Source organism: Oncorhynchus keta, chromosome 14, assembly GCF_023373465.1.
Source record: "Oncorhynchus keta strain PuntledgeMale-10-30-2019 chromosome 14, Oket_V2, whole genome shotgun sequence".
Classification (NCBI taxonomy): Eukaryota; Metazoa; Chordata; class Actinopteri; order Salmoniformes; family Salmonidae; genus Oncorhynchus; species Oncorhynchus keta.
This window is the reverse complement of record NC_068434.1, coordinates 5,529,662-5,553,307: the sequence shown is the minus strand read 5'-3', so window position 1 is coordinate 5,553,307 and position 23,646 is coordinate 5,529,662. Positions and strand designations below refer to the sequence as shown.

At 44.4% G+C, this 23,646-nt stretch overlaps 2 protein-coding genes across 4 annotated transcripts in view; both read right to left on the bottom strand.

Annotated features, from left to right (window-relative positions):
- LOC118377301 (ras-GEF domain-containing family member 1B-A-like) overlaps positions 1–23,646 on the bottom strand; it is a 146,154-nt gene that overhangs the window by 48,049 nt on the left and 74,459 nt on the right. The window contains exon 1 of one of the 2 annotated variants that reach the window (XM_052460855.1): positions 202–465. The exons of the other annotated variant lie outside the window; for it this stretch is intronic. The gene's annotated coding sequence lies outside the window, so the exon portion shown is untranslated. Of the gene's footprint in view, positions 1–201; positions 466–23,646 lie in introns of those variants that run through there. 2 annotated transcript variants of the gene reach the window in all.
- On the bottom strand, positions 8,283–22,896 carry LOC127907134 (uncharacterized). 2 transcript variants are annotated; one of them, XM_052460863.1, is made up of 4 exons: positions 22,709–22,896; positions 21,410–22,071; positions 13,090–13,319; positions 8,283–8,799 (listed from the first exon to the last, which is right to left on the bottom strand). In XM_052460863.1, exons 2-4 carry the CDS (start codon positions 21,567–21,569, stop codon positions 8,491–8,493), a joined length of 699 nt encoding a protein of 232 aa, XP_052316823.1. In that variant the 5' UTR covers positions 21,570–22,071; positions 22,709–22,896; the 3' UTR covers positions 8,283–8,490. The 2 variants fall into 2 exon arrangements, with proteins under 2 accessions (XP_052316823.1, XP_052316822.1); XM_052460862.1 differs by having other exon boundaries at positions 22,727–22,896.

Genomic DNA, 23,646 nt, shown 5'->3' with positions numbered 1-23,646 from the left:
CAAAATACACCCCCCCAGAAACAGCAACCTACACAGTTGACTGCACACATCGCCGTCCTCTCAGAGCGCACAGAACACCTCCGCATATTGTGACATTCGTTCAATACGGGTCGAAATTATTCCCAAACTAAACTCTAAAGCAAATGGATAAAATCCAAATATTTACACCAAGAGTAGACAATAAAAAAGAAAATATCTCACCTCAGAATAAGTACCTGCAGAATCCTTAATATATCTTTCCCACTAGAATAAAACGAGCACTTTCTCCAACGAAACCTGTGAGCTTCTACTGATATTCAGCCGCAGGTTTCCTCTGTCCTTACATTCAGCATATCCACTTGCAAATCACGAGTAGAAGGAACGTGTGTTCACGGTTTTCACAAGGCTTGACGGAGTTCTTAATATAACACGCAATCATCCACAGTCATATTGCAGCGAGACTGCGCAGCGGAGATCCTCACTCAAAACGTGTTGACTTGTTTGAGCTGGAGAAACCGGGAAAGTCGACTAATGACTTGACGATACCGCAGGCCAGCCAATCAGAGACGAGAAGGGGCTTGCAGGGGACTCGCTCACTTGTCAATGAGCAAGTTCGTTTTGCATAGCCCTGTGCCCCGGGTGAGGAGTGTGTACATTTTAGACCTTTCCATTGGTCCTCAAGTGACTCTTTACTCACCCGGGGCAATGGTCCATGCAAAACGAGCTCTCTTTTGCAATTTTACGCATCATGATATGCGATAATAAATGAGAAAATCCTTGAACACACGCATGTCATTACCATTGTAGGGATCCAATAATAAACGGTCGTTTAGCAATGTTTTCTGGGGACTAAACAGTTGTGACATTCATTCATTCATTCATTGTTTAAATAATTGTATGTGAAAATTGTTGAAACAAGCACCCGCAAAATATAGTTTAGTGTAATTTTATCCAAACATGAATAAGGAAGCATTTTAGGCACTTTTGTGTGTCCTAGTCTATGGGATTTGCAGATGGCATGACAGACTGTTTAATACTCATGTGTTATTACTACCGTGCAGACATGTTGGCAAATGTATTAAAAATAGAAAACAGAAGCACCTTATTTACATAAGTATTCAGACCCTTTGATATGAGACTCGAAATTGAGCTCAGGTGCATCCTGTTTCCATTGATCATCCTTGAGATTTTTATACACTTTGATTGGAGTCCAACCTGTGGTAAATGTAATTGATTGGACATGATTTGGAAAGACACACACCTGTCTATATGAGGTCCCACAGTTGACAGGGCCTGTCAGAGCAAACACCTGTCTATATGAGGTCCCACAGTTGACAGGGCCTGTCAGAGCAAAACCAACTATCCGTGAGTTTGAAGGAATTGACCGTAGAGCTACGAGACAGGATTGTGTCGGGGCACAAGAAGGAGTTTGGAACCACCAAGACTCTTCCTAGAGCTGGCCGCCCAGCCAAACTGAGCAATCTGGGGGGAGAAGGGCCTTGGTCAGGGAGGCGACCAAGAACCTGATGGTCACTCTGATAGAGCTCTATTGTGTTCCTCTGTGGAGATGAGAGAACCTTCCAGAAGGACAACCATCTCTGCAGCACTCCACCAAGCAGGCCTTTATGGTAGAGTGGCCAGACGGAAACCACTCCTCAGTAAAAGGCACATGACAGCCCGCTTGGAGTTTGCCCAAAAGGCACCTAAAGGATTCTCAGACCATGAGAAACATGATTCTCTAGTCTGATGAAACCAAGATGGAACTCTTTGGCTTGAATGTCAAGCATCATGTCTGGAGGAAACCTGGGTCCATCCCTACGGTGAAGCATGGTGGTAGCAGCATCATGCTGTGAGGATGTTTTTCAGCAGCAGGGACTGGGAGACTAGTCAGGATCGAGGGAAAGATGAACGGAGCAAAGTACAGAGAGATCCTTGATGAAAACCTGCTCCAGAGCGCTCAGGACGTCAGACTGGGTCGAAGGTTCACCTTCCAACAGGACAACGACCCTAAGCACACAGCCAAGACAATGCAAGAGTGGCTTTGGTACAGGTCTCTGAATGTCCTTGAGTGGCCCATCTTGAACCTGTTCGAACATCTCTGGAGAGACCTGAAAATAGCTGTGCAGCGACGCTCCCCATCCAACCTGACAGAGGTTGAGAGGATCTGCAGAGAACAATGGGAGAAATTCCCCAAATACAGGTGTGCCAAGCTTGTAGCGTCATTACCCAAGAAGACGTTTAAGTTCAGTAATTCAACCATTTAAAAAAAACAAGCACACATAAAACCTAAAAGCCATTAATTCACATGAATAAAATCATGGAGGAAATAAAGACGGGGACTTATTTCCATTGTGGTCCTCTTGAGACAAGATGGCTGAACAAGATCCAACACAGTACGGCAGTGAAATAATCAAAGAAAAGCAGTTGTTTTCACACGTAGTTCTACATCCTGTTGTGTGCCTGGGCTTTCGGACCGGACTGTATACTACGTCCCGTCGTTCTTCCTGCGTAAAGTAATGACCTTAATTAAGTCTGCCGCCACACTGGCACGTTGAGAACGGATACCAAGTTAGAAATGGGATGAATTATTTTCTCTTTGGTCAAGTGTGTGCGTGCTGCTAATTGGTCAGTGTGCATGCTGCTCTTTTCTCATTGGTCAGTGTGCGTGCTACTCTTTTCTCATTGGTCAGTGTGCGTGCTACTCTTTTCTCATTGGTCAAGTGTGTGTGCTGCTCTTTCCTAATTGGTCATTGTGCGTGCTGCTAATTGGCCAGTGTGCGTGCTGCTCTTTTCTCATTGGTCAGTGTGCGTGCTACACTTTTCTCATTGGTCAAGTGTGCGTGCTGCTCTTTCCTAATTGGTCAGTGTGCGTGCTGCTAATTGGCCAGTGTGCGTGCTACTCTTTTCCCATTGGTCAGTGTGCGTGCTACTCTTTTCTCATTGGTCAAGTGTGCGTGCTGCTCTTTCCTAATTGGTCAGTGTGCGTGCTGCTAATTGGCCAGTGTGCGTGCTGCTCTTTTCTCATTGGTCAGTGTGCGTGCTGCTCTTTTCTCATTGGTCAGTGTGCGTGCTGCTCTTTTCTAATTGGCTAACATATCTGTCGGTCCGTCAAAAGTTACATTCATACAAAACTTTTTTTTGTCCGTGAAAAAGGATGGACATTTTCTGGATAGGGGTGAAGCATCATCTCTGCTGTCCACCAATGAATGTATTTCTCCCATTGAGGCAGGGTAGCCTAGTGGTTAGAGTGTAGAGGCGGCAGGGTAGCCTAGTGGTTAGAGTGTAGAGGGGGCAGGGTAGCCTAGTGGTTAGAGTGTAGAGGGGGCAGGGTAGTCATTCAGATAAGTTGGTCCTCCTCACAATCACCAGGATGTGGGTGAACGTAAAGATGTACTCCAGAGATGGTTGAACTTTTCCTGTTGAAAAGCGATATCCCAAGTATAAATACAGTACAGTACACACACTTAAAAGGGTAACAAACTATTTTCTGAGACAACTCGTTTAAAAGTCGTTCAACTGTTTAAGTTTAAGGAGTTGGTTTGATGGGAAGTTGTGATGTCATCAGCCTCTAACTAACCACCTGAACCACCTATTTGTTCAGTAGATCAGGTGTTAAATGACATGAAAAGGGAGACTGGAATGTCACTTTTTAATATGAATAATTCAGGACAAATAGGAAAACACTCAGTTAAAAAAATACAAGATCAGTCAAATCTCTTGTGATTTCGTGGCAGTGCGGCAGGGTAGCCTAGTGGTTAGAGTGTAATATATGCCATTTAGCAGACGCTTTTATCCAAAGCGACTTACAGTCATGTGTGCATACATTCTACGTATGGGTGGTCCCGGGGATCGAACCCACTACCCTGGCGTTACAAGCGCCATGCTCTACCAACTGAGCTACAGAAGGACCAGTGTAGAGGTGGCAGGGTAGCCTAGTGGTTAGAGTATAGAGGTGGCAGGGTAGCCTAGTGGTTAGAGTGTTGGACTAGTAACTGAAAGGTTGCAAGTTCGAATCCCCGAGCTGACAAGTTACAAATCTGTCACTCTGCCCCTGAACAGGCAGTTAACCCACTGTTCAATGACTAGACCCTCATTGAAAATAAGAATTTGTTCTTAACTGACTTCCCTATTTAAATAAATACAATTCTAATACATCTCCCGGAGTGCCCGAGTTGACAGTGAATTGACCTCAACCCTCCAACTCCCAACGTTTCATTCTTGGCAGCCCTGTAGTAAATAGCTGACCTCCCCTCACACACACCTGCCTATTCAACATGTCTATTTACCATGAGAAATGCTGCAGTAGCCCTGATGATGTTGACAGTAGCCCTGATGATAATGTTGACAGTAGCCCTGATGATAATGTTGACAGTAGCCCTGATGATGTTGACAGTAGCCCTAATGATGATGTTGACAGTAGCCCTGATGATGATGTTTACAGTAGCCCTGATGATGTTGACAGTAGCCCTAATGATGATGTTGACAGTAGCCCTAATGATGATGTTTACAGTAGCCCTGATGATGTTGACAGTAGCCCTGATGTTGACAGTAGCCCTAATGATGATGTTGACAGTAGCCCTAATGATAATGTTGACAGTAGCCCTAATGATAATGTTGACAGTAGCCCTGATGATGATGTTGACAGTAGCCCTAATGATAATGTTGACAGTAGCCCTGATGATGATGTTGACAGTAGCCCTGATGATGATGTTGACAGTAGCCCTGATGATGTTGACAGTAGCCCTAATGATGATGTTGACAGTAGCCCTAATTATGATGTTGACAGTAGCCCTAATGATGATGTTGACAGTAGCCCTGATGATGATGTTGACAGTAGCCCTGATGATGATGTTGACAGTAGCCCTAATGATGATGTTGACAGTAGCCCTAATGATGATGTTGACAGTAGCACTAATGATGATGTTTACAGTAGCCCTAATGATGATGTTGACAGTAGCCCTAATGATAATGTTGACAGTAGCCCTGATGATGATGTTTACAGTAGCCCTAATGATGATGTTGACAGTAGCCCTAATGATGATGTTGACAGTAGCCCTGATGATGATGTTGACAGTAGCCCTAATGATGATGTTGACAGTAGCCCTAATGATGATGTTTACAGTAGCCCTAATGATGATGTTTACAGTAGCCTAATGATAATGTTGACAGTAGCCCTGATGATGATGTTGACAGTAGCCCTAATGATGATGTTGACAGTAGCCCTAATGATGATGTTGACAGTAGCCCTGATGATGATGTTGACAGTAGCCCTGATGATGTTGACAGTAGCCCTAATGATGATGTTGACAGTAGCCCTAATGATGATGTTGACAGTAGCCCTGATGATGATGTTGACAGTAGCCCTGATGATGATGTTGACAGTAGCCCTAATGATGATGTTGACAGTAGCCCTGATGATGATGTTGACAGTAGCCCTGATGATGATGTTGACAGTAGCCCTAATGATGATGTTGACAGTAGCCCTAATGATGATGTTGACAGTAGCCCTGATGATGATGTTGACAGTAGCCCTGATGATGTTGACAGTAGCCCTAATGATGATGTTGACAGTAGCCCTAATGATGATGTTGACAGTAGCCCTAATGATGATGTTGACAGTAGCCCTGATGATGTTGACAGTAGCCCTAATGATGATGTTGACAGTAGCCCTAATGATAATGTTGACAGTAGCCCTAATGATGATGTTGACAGTAGCCCTAATGATGATGTTGACAGTAGCCCTAATGATGATGTTGACAGTAGCCCTGATAATGTTTACAGTAGCCCTAATGATGATGTTGACAGTAGCCTAATGATGATGTTGACAGTAGCCCTAATGATGATGTTGACAGTAGCCCTGATGATGTTGACAGTAGCCCTGATGATGTTGACAGTAGCCCTAATGATGATGTTGACAGTAGCCCTGATGATGATGTTGACAGTAGCCCTGATGATGTTGACAGTAGCCCTAATGATGATGTTGACAGTAGCCCTAATGATAATGTTGACAGTAGCCCTAATGATGATGTTGACAGTAGCCCTAATGATGATGTTGACAGTAGCCCTGATAATGTTTACAGTAGCCCTAATGATGATGTTGACAGTAGCCCTAATGATGATGTTGACAGTAGCCCTAATGATGATGTTGACAGTAGCCCTGATGATGTTGACAGTAGCCCTGATGATGTTGACAGTAGCCCTAATGATGATGTTGACAGTAGCCCTAATGATGATGTTGACAGTAGCCCTAATGATGATGTTGACAGTAGCCCTAATGATGATGTTTACAGTAGCCCTAATGATGTTGACAGTAGCCCTAATGATGATGTTTACAGTAGCCCTGATGATGTTGACAGTAGCCCTAATGATGATGTTGACAGTAGCCCTAATGATGATGTTGACAGTAGCCCTAATGATGATGTTGACAGTAGCCCTAATGATGATGTTGACAGTAGCCCTGATGATGTTGACAGTAGCCCTAATGATGATGTTGACAGTAGCCCTAATGATGATGTTGACAGTAGCCCTAATGATGATGTTGACAGTAGCCCTGATGATGATGTTGACAGTAGCCCTAATGATGATGTTGACAGTAGCCCTAATGATGATGTTGACAGTAGCCCTGATGATGATGTTGACAGTAGCCCTAATGATGATGTTGACAGTAGCCCTAATGATGTTGACAGTAGCCCTAATGATGATGTTGACAGTAGCCCTAATGATGATGTTGACAGTAGCCCTGATGATGATGTTGACAGTAGCCCTAATGATGATGTTGACAGTAGCCCTGATAATGTTGACAGTAGCCCTGATAATGTTGACAGTAGCCCTAATGATGATGTTGACAGTAGCCCTAATGATGATGTTGACAGTAGCCCTAATGATGATGTTGACAGTAGCCCTAATGATAATGTTTACAGTAGCCCTGATGATGATGTTGACAGTAGCCCTAATGATAATGTTGACAGTAGCCCTGATGATGTTGACAGTAGCCCTGATGATGATGTTGACAGTAGCCCTAATGATGATGTTGACAGTAGCCCTAATGATGATGTTGACAGTAGCCCTAATGATAATGTTGACAGTAGCCCTAATGATGATGTTGACAGTAGCCCTGATGATGATGTTGACAGTAGCCCTAATGATGATGTTGACAGTAGCCCTGATGATGATGTTGACAGTAGCCCTAATGATGATGTTGACAGTAGCCCTGATGATGTTGACAGTAGCCCTAATGATGATGTTGACAGTAGCCCTAATGATGATGTTGACAGTAGCCCTAATGATGATGTTGACAGTAGCCCTAATGATGATGTTGACAGTAGCCCTAATGATGATGTTTACAGTAGCCCTAATGATGATGTTGACAGTAGCCCTAATGATGATGTTGACAGTAGCCCTAATGATGATGTTGACAGTAGCCCTAATGATGATGTTGACAGTAGCCCTAATGATAATGTTGACAGTAGCCCTAATGATGATGTTGACAGTAGCCCTAATGATGATGTTGACAGTAGCCCTGATGATGATGTTGACAGTAGCCCTAATGATGATGTTGACAGTAGCCCTGATGATGATGTTGACAGTAGCCCTAATGATGATGTTGACAGTAGCCCTGATGATGATGTTTACAGTAGCCCTAATGATGATGTTGACAGTAGCCCTAATGATGATGTTGACAGTAGCCCTGATGATGATGTTGACAGTAGCCCTAATGATGATGTTGACAGTAGCCCTAATGATGATGTTGACAGTAGCCCTGATGATGATGTTGACAGTAGCCCTGATGATGTTGACAGTAGCCCTAATGATGATGTTGACAGTAGCCCTAATGATGATGTTGACAGTAGCCCTAATGATGATGTTGACAGTAGCCCTAATGATGATGTTGACAGTAGCCCTAATGATGATGTTGACAGTAGCCCTAATGATAATGTTGACAGTAGCCCTGATAATGTTGACAGTAGCCCTAATGATGATGTTGACAGTAGCCCTAATGATGATGTTGACAGTAGCCCTAATGATGATGTTGACAGTAGCCCTAATGATGATGTTGACAGTAGCCCTGATGATGATGTTGACAGTAGCCCTGATGACGGTGACTTCCTAAAACAGGGTGTCTGAGAAGACCGATAGACCTTTTCAACAGGAACACCCATACATTCTTGGGGTGTGTTCATTAGGCATCAAACGAAACCAAAACTGTCAGCAAAAGTAAACAGAACAGATGAGTTTCCGTACACCAGATCAAGAGAACCAAATCGAACACCTTCACCGATAAAAAATTTATTGTAAAAAAAATAAATAAAAAAAAAAAGGTTGAGAGAATAATACTGAATTCCAGATGTTGAACCCTTAATGTCAGAGTTAATTAATTAAACAATTAACAAATTAATGAAAAAACACATTTATTTCATGTAGGCCAAACACTCCAGCAAGAAGTTAAACATACATTTTGAAAGGCATGGAGTTCTTACACACACACACCAGGTCTGTATCCAACCCTTTCTTCTATAAGGCCTCTGATTCCATCTGGTCTCTGTCCTCAGTTCCATCATCATGTCTGGTGATGGTCGAGGCCCCGGCAACAGCCCCACCTCCTGCCTCCACCCTGCTACACTGGTGGCAACAGCTGCAGCTGTGATGTGGTGTCTGCTTCTGGCTCTGCTGGTTCTGGGCCAGGCCACTGAGGAGCGTCAGTACCCTGATCTCATGCGCCATACGGGCCTTCTCCCTCCGGTCCTCCCTGTCCGCCGCCTCCCTCTGCCTCAGCTCCTCTCTCTCCAGCCACTGAGAGAGCAAGGCCTGCTGCCAGCGAGCCTGACAAAGAGACAGAGAGAGAACGTTTAGACACCGAGTCTTCTACCAAAAGCATTATGATGTACAGCTTATATTACACATACAGTGGGGAAAAAAAGTATTTAGTCAGCCACCAATTGTGCAGGTTCTCCCACTTAACAAGATGAGAGGCCTGTAATTTTCATCATAGGTACACTTCAACTATGACAGACAAAATGAGGGGGAAATAAATCAAGAAAATCACATTGTAGGATTTTTAATGAATTTATTTGCAAATTATGGTGGAAAATAAGTATTTGGTCAACAACAAAAGTTTATCTCAATACTTTGTTATATACCATTTGTTGGCAATGACAGAGGTCAAACTTTTTCTGTAAGTCTTCACAAGGTTTTCACACACTGTTGCTGGTATTTTGGCCAATTCCTCCATGCATATCTCCTCTAGAGCAGTGATGTTTTGGGGCTGTTGCTGGGCAACACAGACTTTCAACTCCCTCCAAAAATTTTCTAGGGGTTGAGATCTGGAGAATGGCTAGGCCACTCCAGGACCTTGAAATGCTTCTTACGAAGTCACTCCTTAGTTGCCCGGGCGGTGTGTTTGGGATCATTGTCATGCTGAAAGACCCAGTCACGTTTCATCTTCAATGCCCTTGCTGATGGAAGGAGGATTCCACTCAAAATCTCACGATACACGGCCCCATTCATTCTTTCCTTTACACGGATCAGTCGTCCAGGTCCCTTTGCAGAAAAACAGCCCCAAAGCATGATGTTTCCACCCCCATGCAGCATTCGTTGTCCTCCAAACACGACGAGTTGAGTTTTACCAAAAAGTTCTATTCTGGTTTCATCTGACCATATGACATTCTCCCAATCTTCTTCTGGATCATCCAAATGCTCTCTATCAAACTTCAGACGGGCCTGGACATGTACTGGCTTAAGTAGGGGGACACGTCTGGCACTGCAGGATTTGAGTCCCTGGCGGCGTAGTGTGTTACTGATGGTAGGCTTTGTTACTTTGGTCCCAGCTCTCTGCAGGTCATTCACCAGGTCCCCCGTGTGGTTCTGGGATAATTGCTCACCGTTCTTGTGATCATTTTGACCCCACGGGGTGAGATCTTGCGTGGAGCCCCAGATCGAGGAGATTATCAGTGGTCTTGTATGTCTTCCATTTCCTAATAATTGCTCCCACAGTTGATTTCTTCAAACCAAGCTGCTTACCTATTGCAGATTCAGTCTTCCCAGCCTGGTGCAGGTCTACAATTTTGTTTCTGGTGTCCTTTGACAGCTCTTTGGTCTTGGCCATAGTGGAGTTTGGAGTGTGACTGTTTGAGGTTGTGGACAGTCTTTTAAACTGATAACAAGTTCAAACAGGTGCCATTAATACAGGTAATGAGTGGAGGACAGAGGAGCCTCTTAAAGAAGAAGTTACAGGTCTGTGAGAGCCAGATATCTTGCTTGTTTGTAGGTGACTAAATACTTATTTTCCACCATAATTTGCAAATAAATTCATTAAAAATCCTACAATGTGATTTTCTGGATTTTTTTTCTCATTTTGTCTGTCATAGTTGAAGTGTACCTATGATGAAAATTACAGGCCTCATCATTTTAAGTGGGAGAACTTGCACAATTGGTGGCTGACAAAGTACTTTTTTGCCCCACTGTAGGTAATAGGGTATTCCCTATAAACTATGGGACTACATAGGTAACAGGGTATTCCCTATAAACTATGGGACTACATAGGTAACAGGGTATTCCCTATAAACTATGGGACTACATAGGTAACAGGGTATTCCCTATAAACTATGGGACTACATAGGTAACAGGGTATTCCCTATAAACTATGGGACTACATAGGTAACAGGGTATTCCCTATAAACTATGGGACTACATAGGTAACAGGGTATTCCCTATAAACTATGGGACTACATAGGTAACAGGGTATTCCGTATAAAACTATGGGACTACATAGGTAACAGGGTATTCCCTATAAACTATGGGACTACATAGGTAACAGGGTATTCCCTATAAACTATGGGACTACATAGGTAACAGGGTATTCCCTATAAACTATGGGACTACATAGGTAACAGGGTATTCCCTATAAGCTATGGGACTACATAGGTAACAGGGTATTCCCTATAAACTATGGGACTACATAGGTAACAGGGTATTCCCTATAAACTATGGGACTACATAGGTAACAGGTTATTCCCTATAAACTATGGGACTACATAGGTAACAGGGTATTCCCTATAAACTATGGGACTACATAGGTAACAGGGTATTCCCTATAAACTATGGGACTACATAGGTAACAGGGTATTCCCTATAAACTATGGGACTACATAGGTAACAGGGTATTCCCTATAAACTATGGGACTACATAGGTAACAGGTTATTCCCTATAAACTATGGGACTACATAGGTAACAGGGTATTCCCTATAAGCTATGGGACTACATAGGTAACAGGGTATTCCCTATAAACTATGGGACTACATAGGTAACAGGTTATTCCCTATAAACTATGGGACTACATAGGTAACAGGGTATTCCCTATAAACTATGGGACTACATAGGTAACAGGGTATTCCCTATAAACTATGGGACTACATAGGTAACAGGGTATTCCCTATAAACTATGGGACTACAGGGCGTCATTTGGGACACAACACATACGGGGTGCGTTCAGAAAGTATTCAGACCCCTTGGACTTTCCCCACATTTTGATACGTTATAGCCTTATTCGAAAAATGATTAAAATGTATTATTTTCCTCATCAATCTACACACAATAACAAAGATAAAAAAATTGGGTTTTTAGAAATTTTAGCAAAAAAATATAAAAATACATACGGAATATCACTTTTACATAATCGTTTCTTTCCCCTCATCAATCTACACACAATACCCCATAATGACATCACAATACTCCATAATGACATCACAATACCCCATAATGACATCACAATACCCCATAATGACAAAGGAAAACCAGATTCATAGAAATATAACATTTACATCAGTATTCAGACCTTTTACTCAGTACTTTGTTGAAGCACCTTTGGCAGCGATTACAGCCTCAAGTCTTCTTGGGTAATGACGCTACAAGCTTGGCACACCTGTATTTGGGGAGTTTCTCCCATTCTTCTCTGCAGATCCTCTCAAGCTCTGTCAGGTTGGATGGGAGCATCGCTGCACAGCTATTTTCAGGTCACTCTCGAGCTGGTTTTCATCAAGGGTCTCTCTGTCATTTGCTCCGTTCATCTTTCCTTTGATCCTGACTAGTCTCCCAGTCTCTGCCGCTGAAAAACATCCCCACAGCTTGATGCTGCCACCACCATGCTTCACTGTAGGGATGGTGCCAGGTTTCCTCCAGATGTGACGCTTGGCATTCAGGCCAAAGAGTTCAATCTTGGTTTCATCAGACCAGAGAAACTTGTGTCTTATGGTCTGAGTCTTTAGGTGCCTTTTGGAAAACTAATAGGGCTGTCATGCCTTTTACTGAGGAGTGGCTTCCGTCTGGTCAATACCATTAAGGCCTGATTGGTGGAGTGCTGCAGAGATGGCTGCCCATCTGGAAGGTTCTCCCATCTCCAAAGAGGAACTCTGGAGCTCTGTCAGAGTGACCATCTGGTTCTTAGTCACCTCCCTGACCAAGGCCATTCTCCCCCAAATGCTTAGTTTGGCTGGGCGGCCAGCTCTAGGAAGAGTCTTGATGGTTCTAAACTTCTTCCATTTAAGAATGATGGAGGCCCCTGTATTCTTGGGGACCTTCAATGCTGCAGAAATGTTTTGGTAGCCTTCCCCAGATCTGTGCCTCGGGCACAATCCTCTCTCGGAACTCTACGGACAATTCCTTCGACCTCGTGGCTTGGATTTTTGCTCTGACATACACTGCCAACTGTGGGACCTTATATAGACAGGAGTGTGCCTTCCCAAATCACGTCCAATCAATTACATTTACCACAGTTGTACTCCAATCAAGTTGTAGAAACAACTCAAGGATGATCAATGGCAACAGGATGCACCGGAGCTCAATTTCGATTCTCATAGCAAAGAATCTGAATACTTAAATAAGGTATTATTATTTTTTGTCATTGTGGGGTATTGTGATGTCATTGTGGGGTATTGTGATGTCATTGTGGGGTATTGTGATGTCATTATGGGTTATCGTGTGTAGATTGATGAGGATTATATTTGATCCATTTTAGAACAAGGATGTAACGTAACAAAATGTGGAAAAAGTCAAGGGGTCTGAATACTTTCTGAATGCCCTGTTTAGATACACATATCTATCTATTAGTCTCTGACCTGCTCCTGCCTCTGACCCTCCAGCTGTACCATCAGACCCCGGGACTCTGAGACCAGTCTCTGGAAGCAGTCTGCCAAGTGCTTCAACACAGGCTCTAGGGGCTGGGTGGAGGCAATGGTGATACCACTGCCCAGGTTGGGGTAATGGTCTGGGGGTGGAGAAAAATGGGAAGCAGGCTGGGGTGGTGGCGGTGTTGACCTGGAGCTGCGGTCACCCTCCAATGGATGAACTGCAATGCAAGAGATTAAACAGATTAATTAATCAGATATTCTGATTTTGATAAAGTTTTATTACCACAACATTGAGCAATTTGTTTAACACTTTTTTTGGTTACTACATGATTCCATATGTTTTATTTCATAGATTTGATGTCTTCACTATTATTCTACAATGTAGAATCAACAGTTTACCCAAATTGCAAGGTTATTATAGTAAATGAAAACAAGAAACAAAAAATTGGAAAGACTATTTAACAAAATAAAAATATCTATAAAAAAAAACACTTGAAAAACAAACTCTACTGAAACTAATATTTTGGACTGCAAAAAAATGGAAAGAAAATTGTTTAGTTTTTCTTAGTCTAAAAACTTTCGCAAAAATCAAAAAGTTTAAGCTTCTGAATCTGGTGGGTAAATGTTGCCAGGAAATAGCAATGTTTCAAATAGGCCTAGCTTGTGCATCCCTATCACCAATCAATAGGCCTAGCTTGTGCATCACTATCACCAATCAATAGGCCTAGCTTGTGCATCACTATCACCAATCAATAGGCCTAGCTTGTGCATCACTATCACCAGCTAACAGGGAAGAAATCCGAGGACGAGCACGGAGCGTGACTGGGGGGCCAAGCTAGAACAGCTTGTGCAGTTGTTGGAGCCGTTTACAATCCACAACTTCAAACTGAAAGCCAGTTGTGTGTCCGATGTGGTGCCGTGCCTTCTCATCCTTGAGGCATTCAACTTCTGTTGCAAAACAGGTCCTTTCTGAAGTCACTGTGTGAGCGCTTCACATGCAATATGGCCTCACTTTTTTCCTTTTTTTTTAAAGCTTATGGCCATTCACAATATACATCTACATAATAGTGTTAAACCAATCAAAATATATTTATATACTTTAAATTCTTCAAAGTTGCCTCCCTTTGCCTTGATGACAGCTTTGCACACTCTGGGCATTCTATCAACCAGCTTCACCTGAAATGCTTGTCCAACGGTCTTGAAGAAGTTCCCACATATGCTGAGCACTTGTTGGCTGCTTTTTCTTCACTCTGCGGTCCAACTCATCCCAATTGGGTTGAGGTCAGGTGAGTGTGGAGGCCAGGTCATCTGATACAGCACTCCATCACTCTCCTTCTTCTTCTTCAAATAGCCCTTACACAGCCTGGATGTGTGTGGGGTCATTGTTATGTTGAAAAACAAATGACAGTCCCACTAAGTGTAAACCAGATGGGATGGCGTATCACTGCACAATTATGTGGTAGCCATGCTGGTAAATTGTGCCTTAAATTCTAAATAATTCACAGACAGGGTCACCAGCAAAACACCATCACACCTCCACCTCCATGCTTCATGGTGGGAACCACACATGCGGAGATCATCCATATTCACCTACTCTGCGTCCCACAAAGACACGGTGGTTGGAACCAAAAATCTCAAATATGGACTCATCAGACCAAAGGAAAGATTTCCACTGGTCTAATGTCCATTGCTCATGTTTCTTGGCCCAAGCAAGTCTCTTCTTCTTATCGGTGTCCTTTAGTAGTGGTTTCTTTGCTGAAATTCAACCATGAAGGCCTGATTCACAAGGTCTCTTCTGAACAGTTGATGTTGAGATGTCTGTTACTTGAACTCTGTGAAGCATTTATTTGGGCTGCAATTTTCTGAGGCTGGTAACTAATGAACTTATCCTTTGTAGCAGAGCTAACACTGGGTGGTCCTTTCTTGTGGCGGTCCTCACAAGAGCCAGTTAACTCTAATGAACTTATCCCCTGCAGCAGAGGTAACTCTGGATCTTCCTTTCTTGTGGCGGTCCTCACGAGCCAGTTTCATCATAGCGCTTGATGGTTTTTGTAACTTGAAGAAACGGTGCGGCAGGGTAGCCTAGTGGTTAGAGCGTTGGACTAGTAACCGGAAGGTTACAAGTTCAAACCCCCGAACTGACAAGGTACAAATCTGTGGTTCACTGTTCCTAAGCCGTCATTGAAAATAAGAATTTGTTCTTAACTGACTTGCCTAGTTAAATAAAGGTTTAAAAAAAATAATTAAAAAAAACTTAAAAGTTCCTTTTCCGTATTGACTGACCTTCATGTCTTAAAGTAATGATGGACTGTCATATCTCTTGCTTATTTGAGCTGTTTTGCCAAAATGGTATTTTCTCAAATAGGGCTTTCTTCAGTATATCACCCGTACCTTGTCACAACACAACTGATTGTATAAACTATATTTTAAATTGTTTAGCATTTTTTGGGTTACTACATGATTCCATATGTGTTATTTCATAGTGTTGATGTCTTCAGTATTATTCTACAATGTAGAAAATAGTAGAAAATAAAGAAGAACCCTGGAATGAGTAGGTTTGACGCGCACACACACACACACACACACACACACAACATATATAAGCGTAGTAGAATTGCATGAAATGGGTTTATAAAAGGCTAACATTTTCCTGTCCAAAGAAGGGAGAAGAAATGTGATAAAGCCTATATCCTAGGCCTAGTCTAAAAAAATGGACCTTTTCTATTGGTCAGCTTGTCATTCTGTGTGAGAAAGAAATAGCCTATTCTAAACCAACTCTGGGATATACAACCAGTAGCCTACGGCTACACCCCCCCAATTAACAGCGATGAGGCAGATCAGAAGTTTAACATTTTTGATCAACTATTATTATATGGTTAGAGTGTAGGGGCGGCAGGTAGCCTAGTGGTTAGAGTGGAGGGGCGGTAGGTAACCTAGTGGTTAGAGTGTAGGGGCGGCAGGTAACCTAGTGGTTAGAGTGTAGGGGCGGCAGGTTACCTAGTGGTTAGAGTGGAGGGACGACAGGTAACCTAGTGGTTAGAGTGTAGGGGCGGTAGGTAACCTAGTGGTTAGAGTGTAGAGGCGGCAGGTTACCTAGTGGTTAGAGTGGAGGGGCGGCAGGTAACCTAGTGGTTAGAGTGTAGAGGCGGCAGGTTACCTAGTGGTTAGAGTGTAGGGGCGGTAGGTAACCTAGTGGTTAGAGTGTAGGGGCGGCAGGTTACCTAGTGGTTAGAGTGTAGGGGCGGTAGGTAACCTAGTGGTTAGAGTGTAGAGGCGGCAGGTTACCTAGTGGTTAGAGTGTAGGGGCGGTAGGTAACCTAGTGGTTAGAGTGTAGAGGCGGCAGGTTACCTAGTGGTTAGAGTGTAGGGGCGGTAGGTAACCTAGTGGTTAGAGTGTAGAGGCGGCAGGTTACCTAGTGGTTAGAGTGTAGGGGCGGTAGGTAACCTAGTGGTTAGAGTGTAGAGGCGGCAGGTTACCTAGTGGTTAGAGTGTAGGGGCGGTAGGTAACCTAGTGGTTAGAGTGTAGAGGCGGCAGGTTACCTAGTGGTTAGAGTGTAGGGGCGGTAGGTAACCTAGTGGTTAGAGTGTAGAGGCGGCAGGTTACCTAGTGGTTAGAGTGGAGGGGCGGCAGGTTACCTAGTGGTTAGAGTGTAGGGGCGGCAGGTTACCTAGTGGTTAGAGTGTAGGGGCGGCAGGTAACCTAGTGGTTAGAGTGTAGGGGCGGTAGGTAACCTAGTGGTTAGAGTGTAGGGGCGGCAGGTTACCTAGTGGTTAGAGTGTAGGGACGGCAGGTAACCTAGTGGTTAGAGTGGAGGGGCGGTAGGTAACCTAGTGGTTAGAGTGTAGGGGCGGCAGGTTACCTAGTGGTTAGAGTGTAGGGGCGGCAGGTAACCTAGTGGTTAGAGTGTAGGGGCGGTAGGTAACCTAGTGGTTAGAGTGTAGGGGCGGCAGGTTACCTAGTGGTTAGAGTGTAGGGGCGGCAGGTTACCTAGTGGTTAGAGTGTAGGGGCGGTAGGTAACCTAGTGGTTAGAGTGTAGGGGCGGTAGGTAACCTAGTGGTTAGAGTGTAGGGGCGGCAGGTAACCTAGTGGTTAGAGTGTAGAGGCGGTAGGTAACCTAGTGGTTAGAGTGTAGGGCGGCAGGTAACCTAGTGGTTAGAGTGTAGGGGTGGCAGGTAACCTAGTGGTTAGAGTGTAGGGGCGGCAGGTAACCTAGTGGTTAGAGTGGAGGGGCGGCAGGTAACCTAGTGGTTAGAGTGGAGGGGCGGCAGGTAACCTAGTGGTTAGAGTGTAGGGGCGGCAGGTAACCTAGTGGTTAGAGTGGAGGGGCGGCAGGTAATCTAGTGGTTAGAGTGTAGGGGCGGTAGGTAACCTAGTGGTTAGAGTGTAGGGGCGGTAGGTAACCTAGTGGTTAGAGTGTAGGGGTGGCAGGTAACCTAGTGGTTAGAGTGTAGGGCGGCAGGTAGTCTAGTGGCTAGAGTATCGGGACGACAGGTAACCTAGTGGTTAGAGTGTAGGGCGGCAGGTAGTCTAGTGGCTAGAGTATCGGGACGACAGGTAACCTAGTGGTTAGTGTAGGGGCGGCAGGTAACCTAGTGGCTAGAGTGTAGGGGCGGCAGGTAACCTAGTGGTTAGAGTGTAGGGGCGGCAGGTAACCTAGTGGCTAGAGTATAGGGACGACAGGTAACCTAGTGGTTAGAGTGTAGGGCGGCAGGTAACCTAGTGGCTAGAGTGTAGGGGCGGCAGGTAACCTAGTGGCTAGAATGTAGGGACGGCAGGTAACCTAGTGGCTAGAGTATCGGGACGGCAGGTAACCTAGTGGCTAGAGTATAGGGACGGCAAGTAACCTAGTGGTTAGAGCGTAGGGGCGGCAGGTAACCTAGTGGCTAGAGTGTAGGGGCAGCAGGTAACCTAGTGGCTAGAGGCGGCAGGTAACCTAGTGGTTAGAGTGTAGGGACGGCAGGTAACCTAGTGGCTAGAGTATAGGGACGGCAAGTAACCTAGTGGTTAGAGCGTAGGGGCGGCAGGTAACCTAGTGGTTAGAGCGTAGGGGCGGCAGGTAACCTAGTGGTTAGAGTGTAGAGGCGGCAGGTAACCTAGTGGCTAGAGTGTAGGGGTGGCAGGTAACCTAGTGGCTAGAGTGTAGGGGCGGCAGGTAACCTAGTGGCTAGAGTGTAGGGGCGGCAGGTAACCTAGTGGCTAGAGTGTAGGGACGGCAGGTAACCTAGTGGTTAGAGCGTAGGGGCGGCAGGTAACCTAGTGGTTAGAGTGTAGAGATGGCAGGTAACCTACTGGTTAGAGTGTAGAGCCGGCAGGTAACCTAGTGTTTAGAACGTTGGACTAGTAACCGAAATGTTGCAAGATCGAATCCCCGAGCTGACAAGGTAACAATCTGTCGTTCTGCCCTGAACAACGACGCACCTGGAACCAGCAGGACCCCATAATAGTTCACCTCAAAAGCCACTTGGGCAAAAGCCAGGGAAAATGCAGAGCGCCAAATTCAAATAAATTACTATAAAAATCAAACTTTCATTAAATCACACATGCAAGATAGCAAATTAAAGCTACACTTGTTGTGAATCCAGCCGACATGTCAGATTTCAAAAAGGCTTTCCAGCGAAAGCAAACGATGCTATTATCTGATGATAGTACAACAGTAAACAAAGAGAAAGCATATTTCAACCCTGCAGGCGCGACACAAAACGCAGAAATAAAAATATAATTATAACCTTTGACGAAGCTTCTTCTGTTGTCCAATATGTCCCATAAACATCACAAATGTAACTCCGTCGATGTCCATTTATTTGGTGCGTTTGATCCAGAAAAACACCGGTTCCAACTTGCGCAACGTCAGCTACAAAATCTCTCAAAAGTTACCTGTAAACTTTGCCAAAACATTTCAAACTACTTTTGTAATACAACTTTAGGTATCTTTTAACGTAAATAATCAATAAAATTGAAGACGGGATGATCTGTGTTCAATACAGGAAGAAAACAAACTGAAGCTTTCTGGTCACGCTCCTCCTCCTCCTCTATCTAACAGTACACTTCAAGTGACCCTCATTCAAGATGGCCGTACTTCTTCATTACACAAAGGAATAACCTCAACCAATTTCTAAAGACTGGTGACAATATCAACTGCAAGAAGGTTCCTTAGAAATCTGGATGAAAATCCATTGAAAAGAGAATGACCTCAACAACAAAAAAAAATCTGGATGGTTTGTCTTCGGGTTTGGCCTGCTAAATAAGTTCTGTTATACTCACAGACATGATTCAAACAGTTTTAGAAACTTCAGAGTGTTTTCTACCAAAATATACTAATAATATGCATATCTTATCTTCTGGGGATGAGTAGCAGGCAGTTGAATTTGGGTATGCATTTCATCCGGACGTGAAAACACTGCCCCGTAAACAAAAAGGTTAAACAAATATTGGCATCGATCCTTTTGCACATTTAATGACTCATCACATACACTGCTGCTACTGTTTATCATCGGTCACTATTTCTAGTTGTATGTACATATCTACCTCAATTACCTCGTACCACCGCACACTCGGGCAGCAGGTAACCTAGTGGTTAGAGTGTAGAGATGGCAGGTAACCTAGTGGTTAGAGTGTAGAGATCGCAGGTAACCTAGTGGTTAGAGCGTTGGGCCAGTAACCGAAAGGATGCTAGACCAAATCCCTGACTAGGTAAAAGACAGCATCCCCAGAGCATGCGCAGACCAGCTGGCTGGTGTGTTTACGGACATATTCAATCAATCCAGTCTGCTGTTCCCACATGCTTCAAGAGGGCCACCGTTGTTCCTGTTCCCAAGAAAGCTAAGGTAACTGAGCTAAATTACTATCGCACCGTAGCACTCACTTGCGTCATCATGAAGTGCTTTGAGAGACTAGTCAAGGCCCATATCACCTCCACCCTACCTGACACACTAGACCCACTCCAATTTGCTTACCGCCCAAATAGGTCCACAGACGATGCAATCTCAACCACACTGCACACTGCCCTAACCCATCTGGACAAGAGGAATACCTATGCGAGATACCTGTTCATCGACTACAGCTCGGCATTCAACACCATAGTACCCTCCAAACTCGTCATCAAGCTCGAGACCCTGAGTCTCGACCCCGCCCTGTGCAACTGGGTACTGGACTTCCTGACGGGCCGCCCCCAGGTGGTGAGGGTAGGTAACAACATCTCCACCCCGCTGATCCTCAACACTGGGGGCCCACAAGGGTGCGTTCTGAGCGCTCTCCTGTACTCCCTGTTCACCCACGACTGTGTGGCCATGCACGCCTCCAACTCAATCATCAAGTTTGCAGACGACACTAGTGGTAGGCTTGATTACCAACAATGACGAGATGGCCTACAGGGAGGAGGTGAGGGCCCTCGGAGTGTGGTGTCAGGAAAATAACCTCACACTCAACGTCAACAAAACTAAGGAGATGATTGTGGACTTCAGGAAACAGCAGAGGGAGCACCCCCCTATCCACATCGACGGGACAGTAGTGGAGAGGGTAGTAAGTTTCAAGTTCATCGGCGTATACATCACAGACAAACTGAATTGGTCAACCCACACAGAAAGCGTGGTGAAGAAGGCACAGCAGCGCCTCTTCAACCTCAGGAGGCTGAAGAAATTCGGCTTGTCACCAAAAGCACTCAAACTTTTACAGACGCATAATCGAGAGCATCATGTCGGGCTGTATCACCGCCTGGTACGGCAACTGCTCCGCCCTCAACCGTAAGGCTCTCCAGAGGGTAGTGAGGTCTGCACAACGCATCACCGGGGGAAAACGACCTGCCCCCCAGGACACCTACACCACCCGATGTCACAGGAAGGCCATAAAGATCATCAAGGACAACAACCACCCGAGCCACTGCCTGTTCACCCCGCTATCACCCAGAAGGCGAGGTCAGTACAGGTGCATCAAAGCTGGGACCGAGAGACTGAAAAACAGCTTCTATCTCAAGGCCATCAGACTGTTAAACAGCCACCACTAACATTGAGTGGCTGCTGCCAACACACTGTCATTGACACTGACCCAACTCCAGCCACTTTAATAATGGAAAAATTGATGTAAGAACTGTATCACTAGCCACTTTAAACAATACCACTTAATATAATGTTTACATACCCTACATTACTCATCTCATATGTATATACTGTACTCGATACCATCTACTATAAAATTTGATTTGATAACATCTTGCTGAGTCTACCTTTGATGATATAATTATAATCAGTGGCATTGATAGCAGAAAGTGTGACCGACCGAGAGAGAGTCAGACAGAGAGTAGAGTACATACCAGCAGGTTCATGATAGTCGTTGCTGTGCTCTAGAAAAGCATCATGGCGTCTTCCACCCGGGCCAACCAGTGACCGAGTGGTGATTCCTACATCGTTGAACTCGTAGTCGTCTGTGTCGTCTGCCTCCCTGTCCTCCTCCACCTTCATCTCAGACACCATATACCGTGAGTTCCGTCCTGCCGTCCCTTCCGAAGATACAAAATTGCATCCTCCTCCTAGTCTTCCAATCCCTTCAGATCCCAAATAGCGCCCTGTTTCTGCGATCAATTCAGAACCAAAATGGCACCCTCCTAATAATCCTCCTATGCCTTCGGAAGATCCAAATGCCGCCCTCCTCCAGTCCCTTCCATAGCGCGATTTCTCCCCAGCACAGCATCCATCTCAGAGTAGTACCTGAAACTGCAGGGTTGGGAGTCATCCACGCTCATCAGCAGCTTGGCTCTGACATAGTTGGCCTTGAGGGTCTTGACGCGGAGCCGGCACTGGTGGGGACTGCGGGAGAAGCCCAGGTCACACATGCGGGCTGAGAGGTGTTTGAAAACATGGCGGTTACGGACATTCTCCGCCAGGCTCTTCTGCACTCGCTCGTCACTCCAGGCACACAGCAACACCTGGGTCTCTTCCACTGTCCAGTTGACGGAGCGCTCGGCCTCTCGCTTTCCTGCAGGAAAGAGTACAGTTACAGTACGGCAAATGTTCAAAACAAGATGGCCGACTGACTGTGGTAACACCTTATCGACATGTACAGTAGCTAGGTTTATACAGTAGAGACTGGTACAGTGGTACTAGCTGATATTACTAGATTTGTTGCCCTGAACCAAATGACACTGAATTACAGGAAACAGGTGCGTCTTAATTCCTGGCTGCAAAGTGTGAAGCATGCAGACTGCTGATGGTGCTTAGCTATAAAGTATCTGGAATATCACATTTCTGCTAGAATGTTTGGCAACAATATCATACTAGTTATCACTTGACTGTTGTCAACAACAACATAAAATGTTGGAGTACCTAGCTAGTAGGCTAGCTAGTTAGCTACTAAGCAAGAGTCAAGAGAAGTTTCGGTTTCCAAACCAGTCTGCTTTGCGACATAGCTATCTAACATCAAAACGGGCATTATCAAGTCTAAAAATACATTTAAAAAACATGAGCATTTTCAATAGCAAAGTGAAATCGAAGCATTGTCAGGATGTGAAGCTAAGCTTTTGCTGACTTTGGCTAGCTTCAACACGTTACGAATGAGATGCATTGCAACGTTAACAACTAAATGTGTAAAACGTTTTTTTAAAAACATACAGCACCTTTTTTCAGAAACTTACTTTTAGTAGAAGTTGTCACCGAATTAGTAGAGTTGATAATTGGAGGATTCATTCTTTTTAAATATATATTTTTTTTGTTGCTTTCAATTTGAAATAAACATCCACAGATAACGGTGTGATTTCCTCTTCCGGTTTCAGAGTCTTGTTTGCGTGACGTCACCACGAGACAAGGAGGTGTCCAGTTTCCTTTTTTTTTGCAGTGGCGTAAACAAACTGAAAACTGCAATTGAAATAGAATATAGAATGCAATATAACAAAATACCACATTAAATGTTCCCAAGTAAAATATGTGATCAAGAAAAAAATTAAGAATATATATATATACATATTTTTTTTGATAAGACAAAACGTTTTTACTCATCATTAATTTATCAAAATGTCTGTCTCTCTCCTTTGAGATGAGAAAGAGGAACAAGACAATGTGAGAACAGTGTGTCTTGTAAAGGAGGAGGAGGTGAAAGCTCTTCTGAGATTCCCAATACTGCGTTTGGCAGTGTGCATTCTGCAATGTACATATAACATTTGAGTCATTTAGCAGACACTCTTATCCACAGCGACTCAGCCAGAGTGACCTAAAACTATTCTCTGTTTTGGAAACAGAGCAATGCAGAACCAAAGTGTGAGAGGTTGGCTGTGACTACTAACACTGCATAGTAGTGATAGCTTCATCAAAAAAATGGATAGAGGACACAACTTCGATGTAACAGTGTTTTAGCATGGACATCGCCATTGAGCGCTTCCACCATTTTAAAGTAGTCAACTGGGTGGGAATTCCAACTTCATTGGCTGATCTCTCCAGATTACCCTTGTGGGGGTCATGTCCAACCGGGTCATCAGGAGGGAACAGCTAATTGTGAAGAAGAACATTTTGCTAGCTACATTGCCTCAATGGCCGTGAACGCACAGACGGAATTAAATAG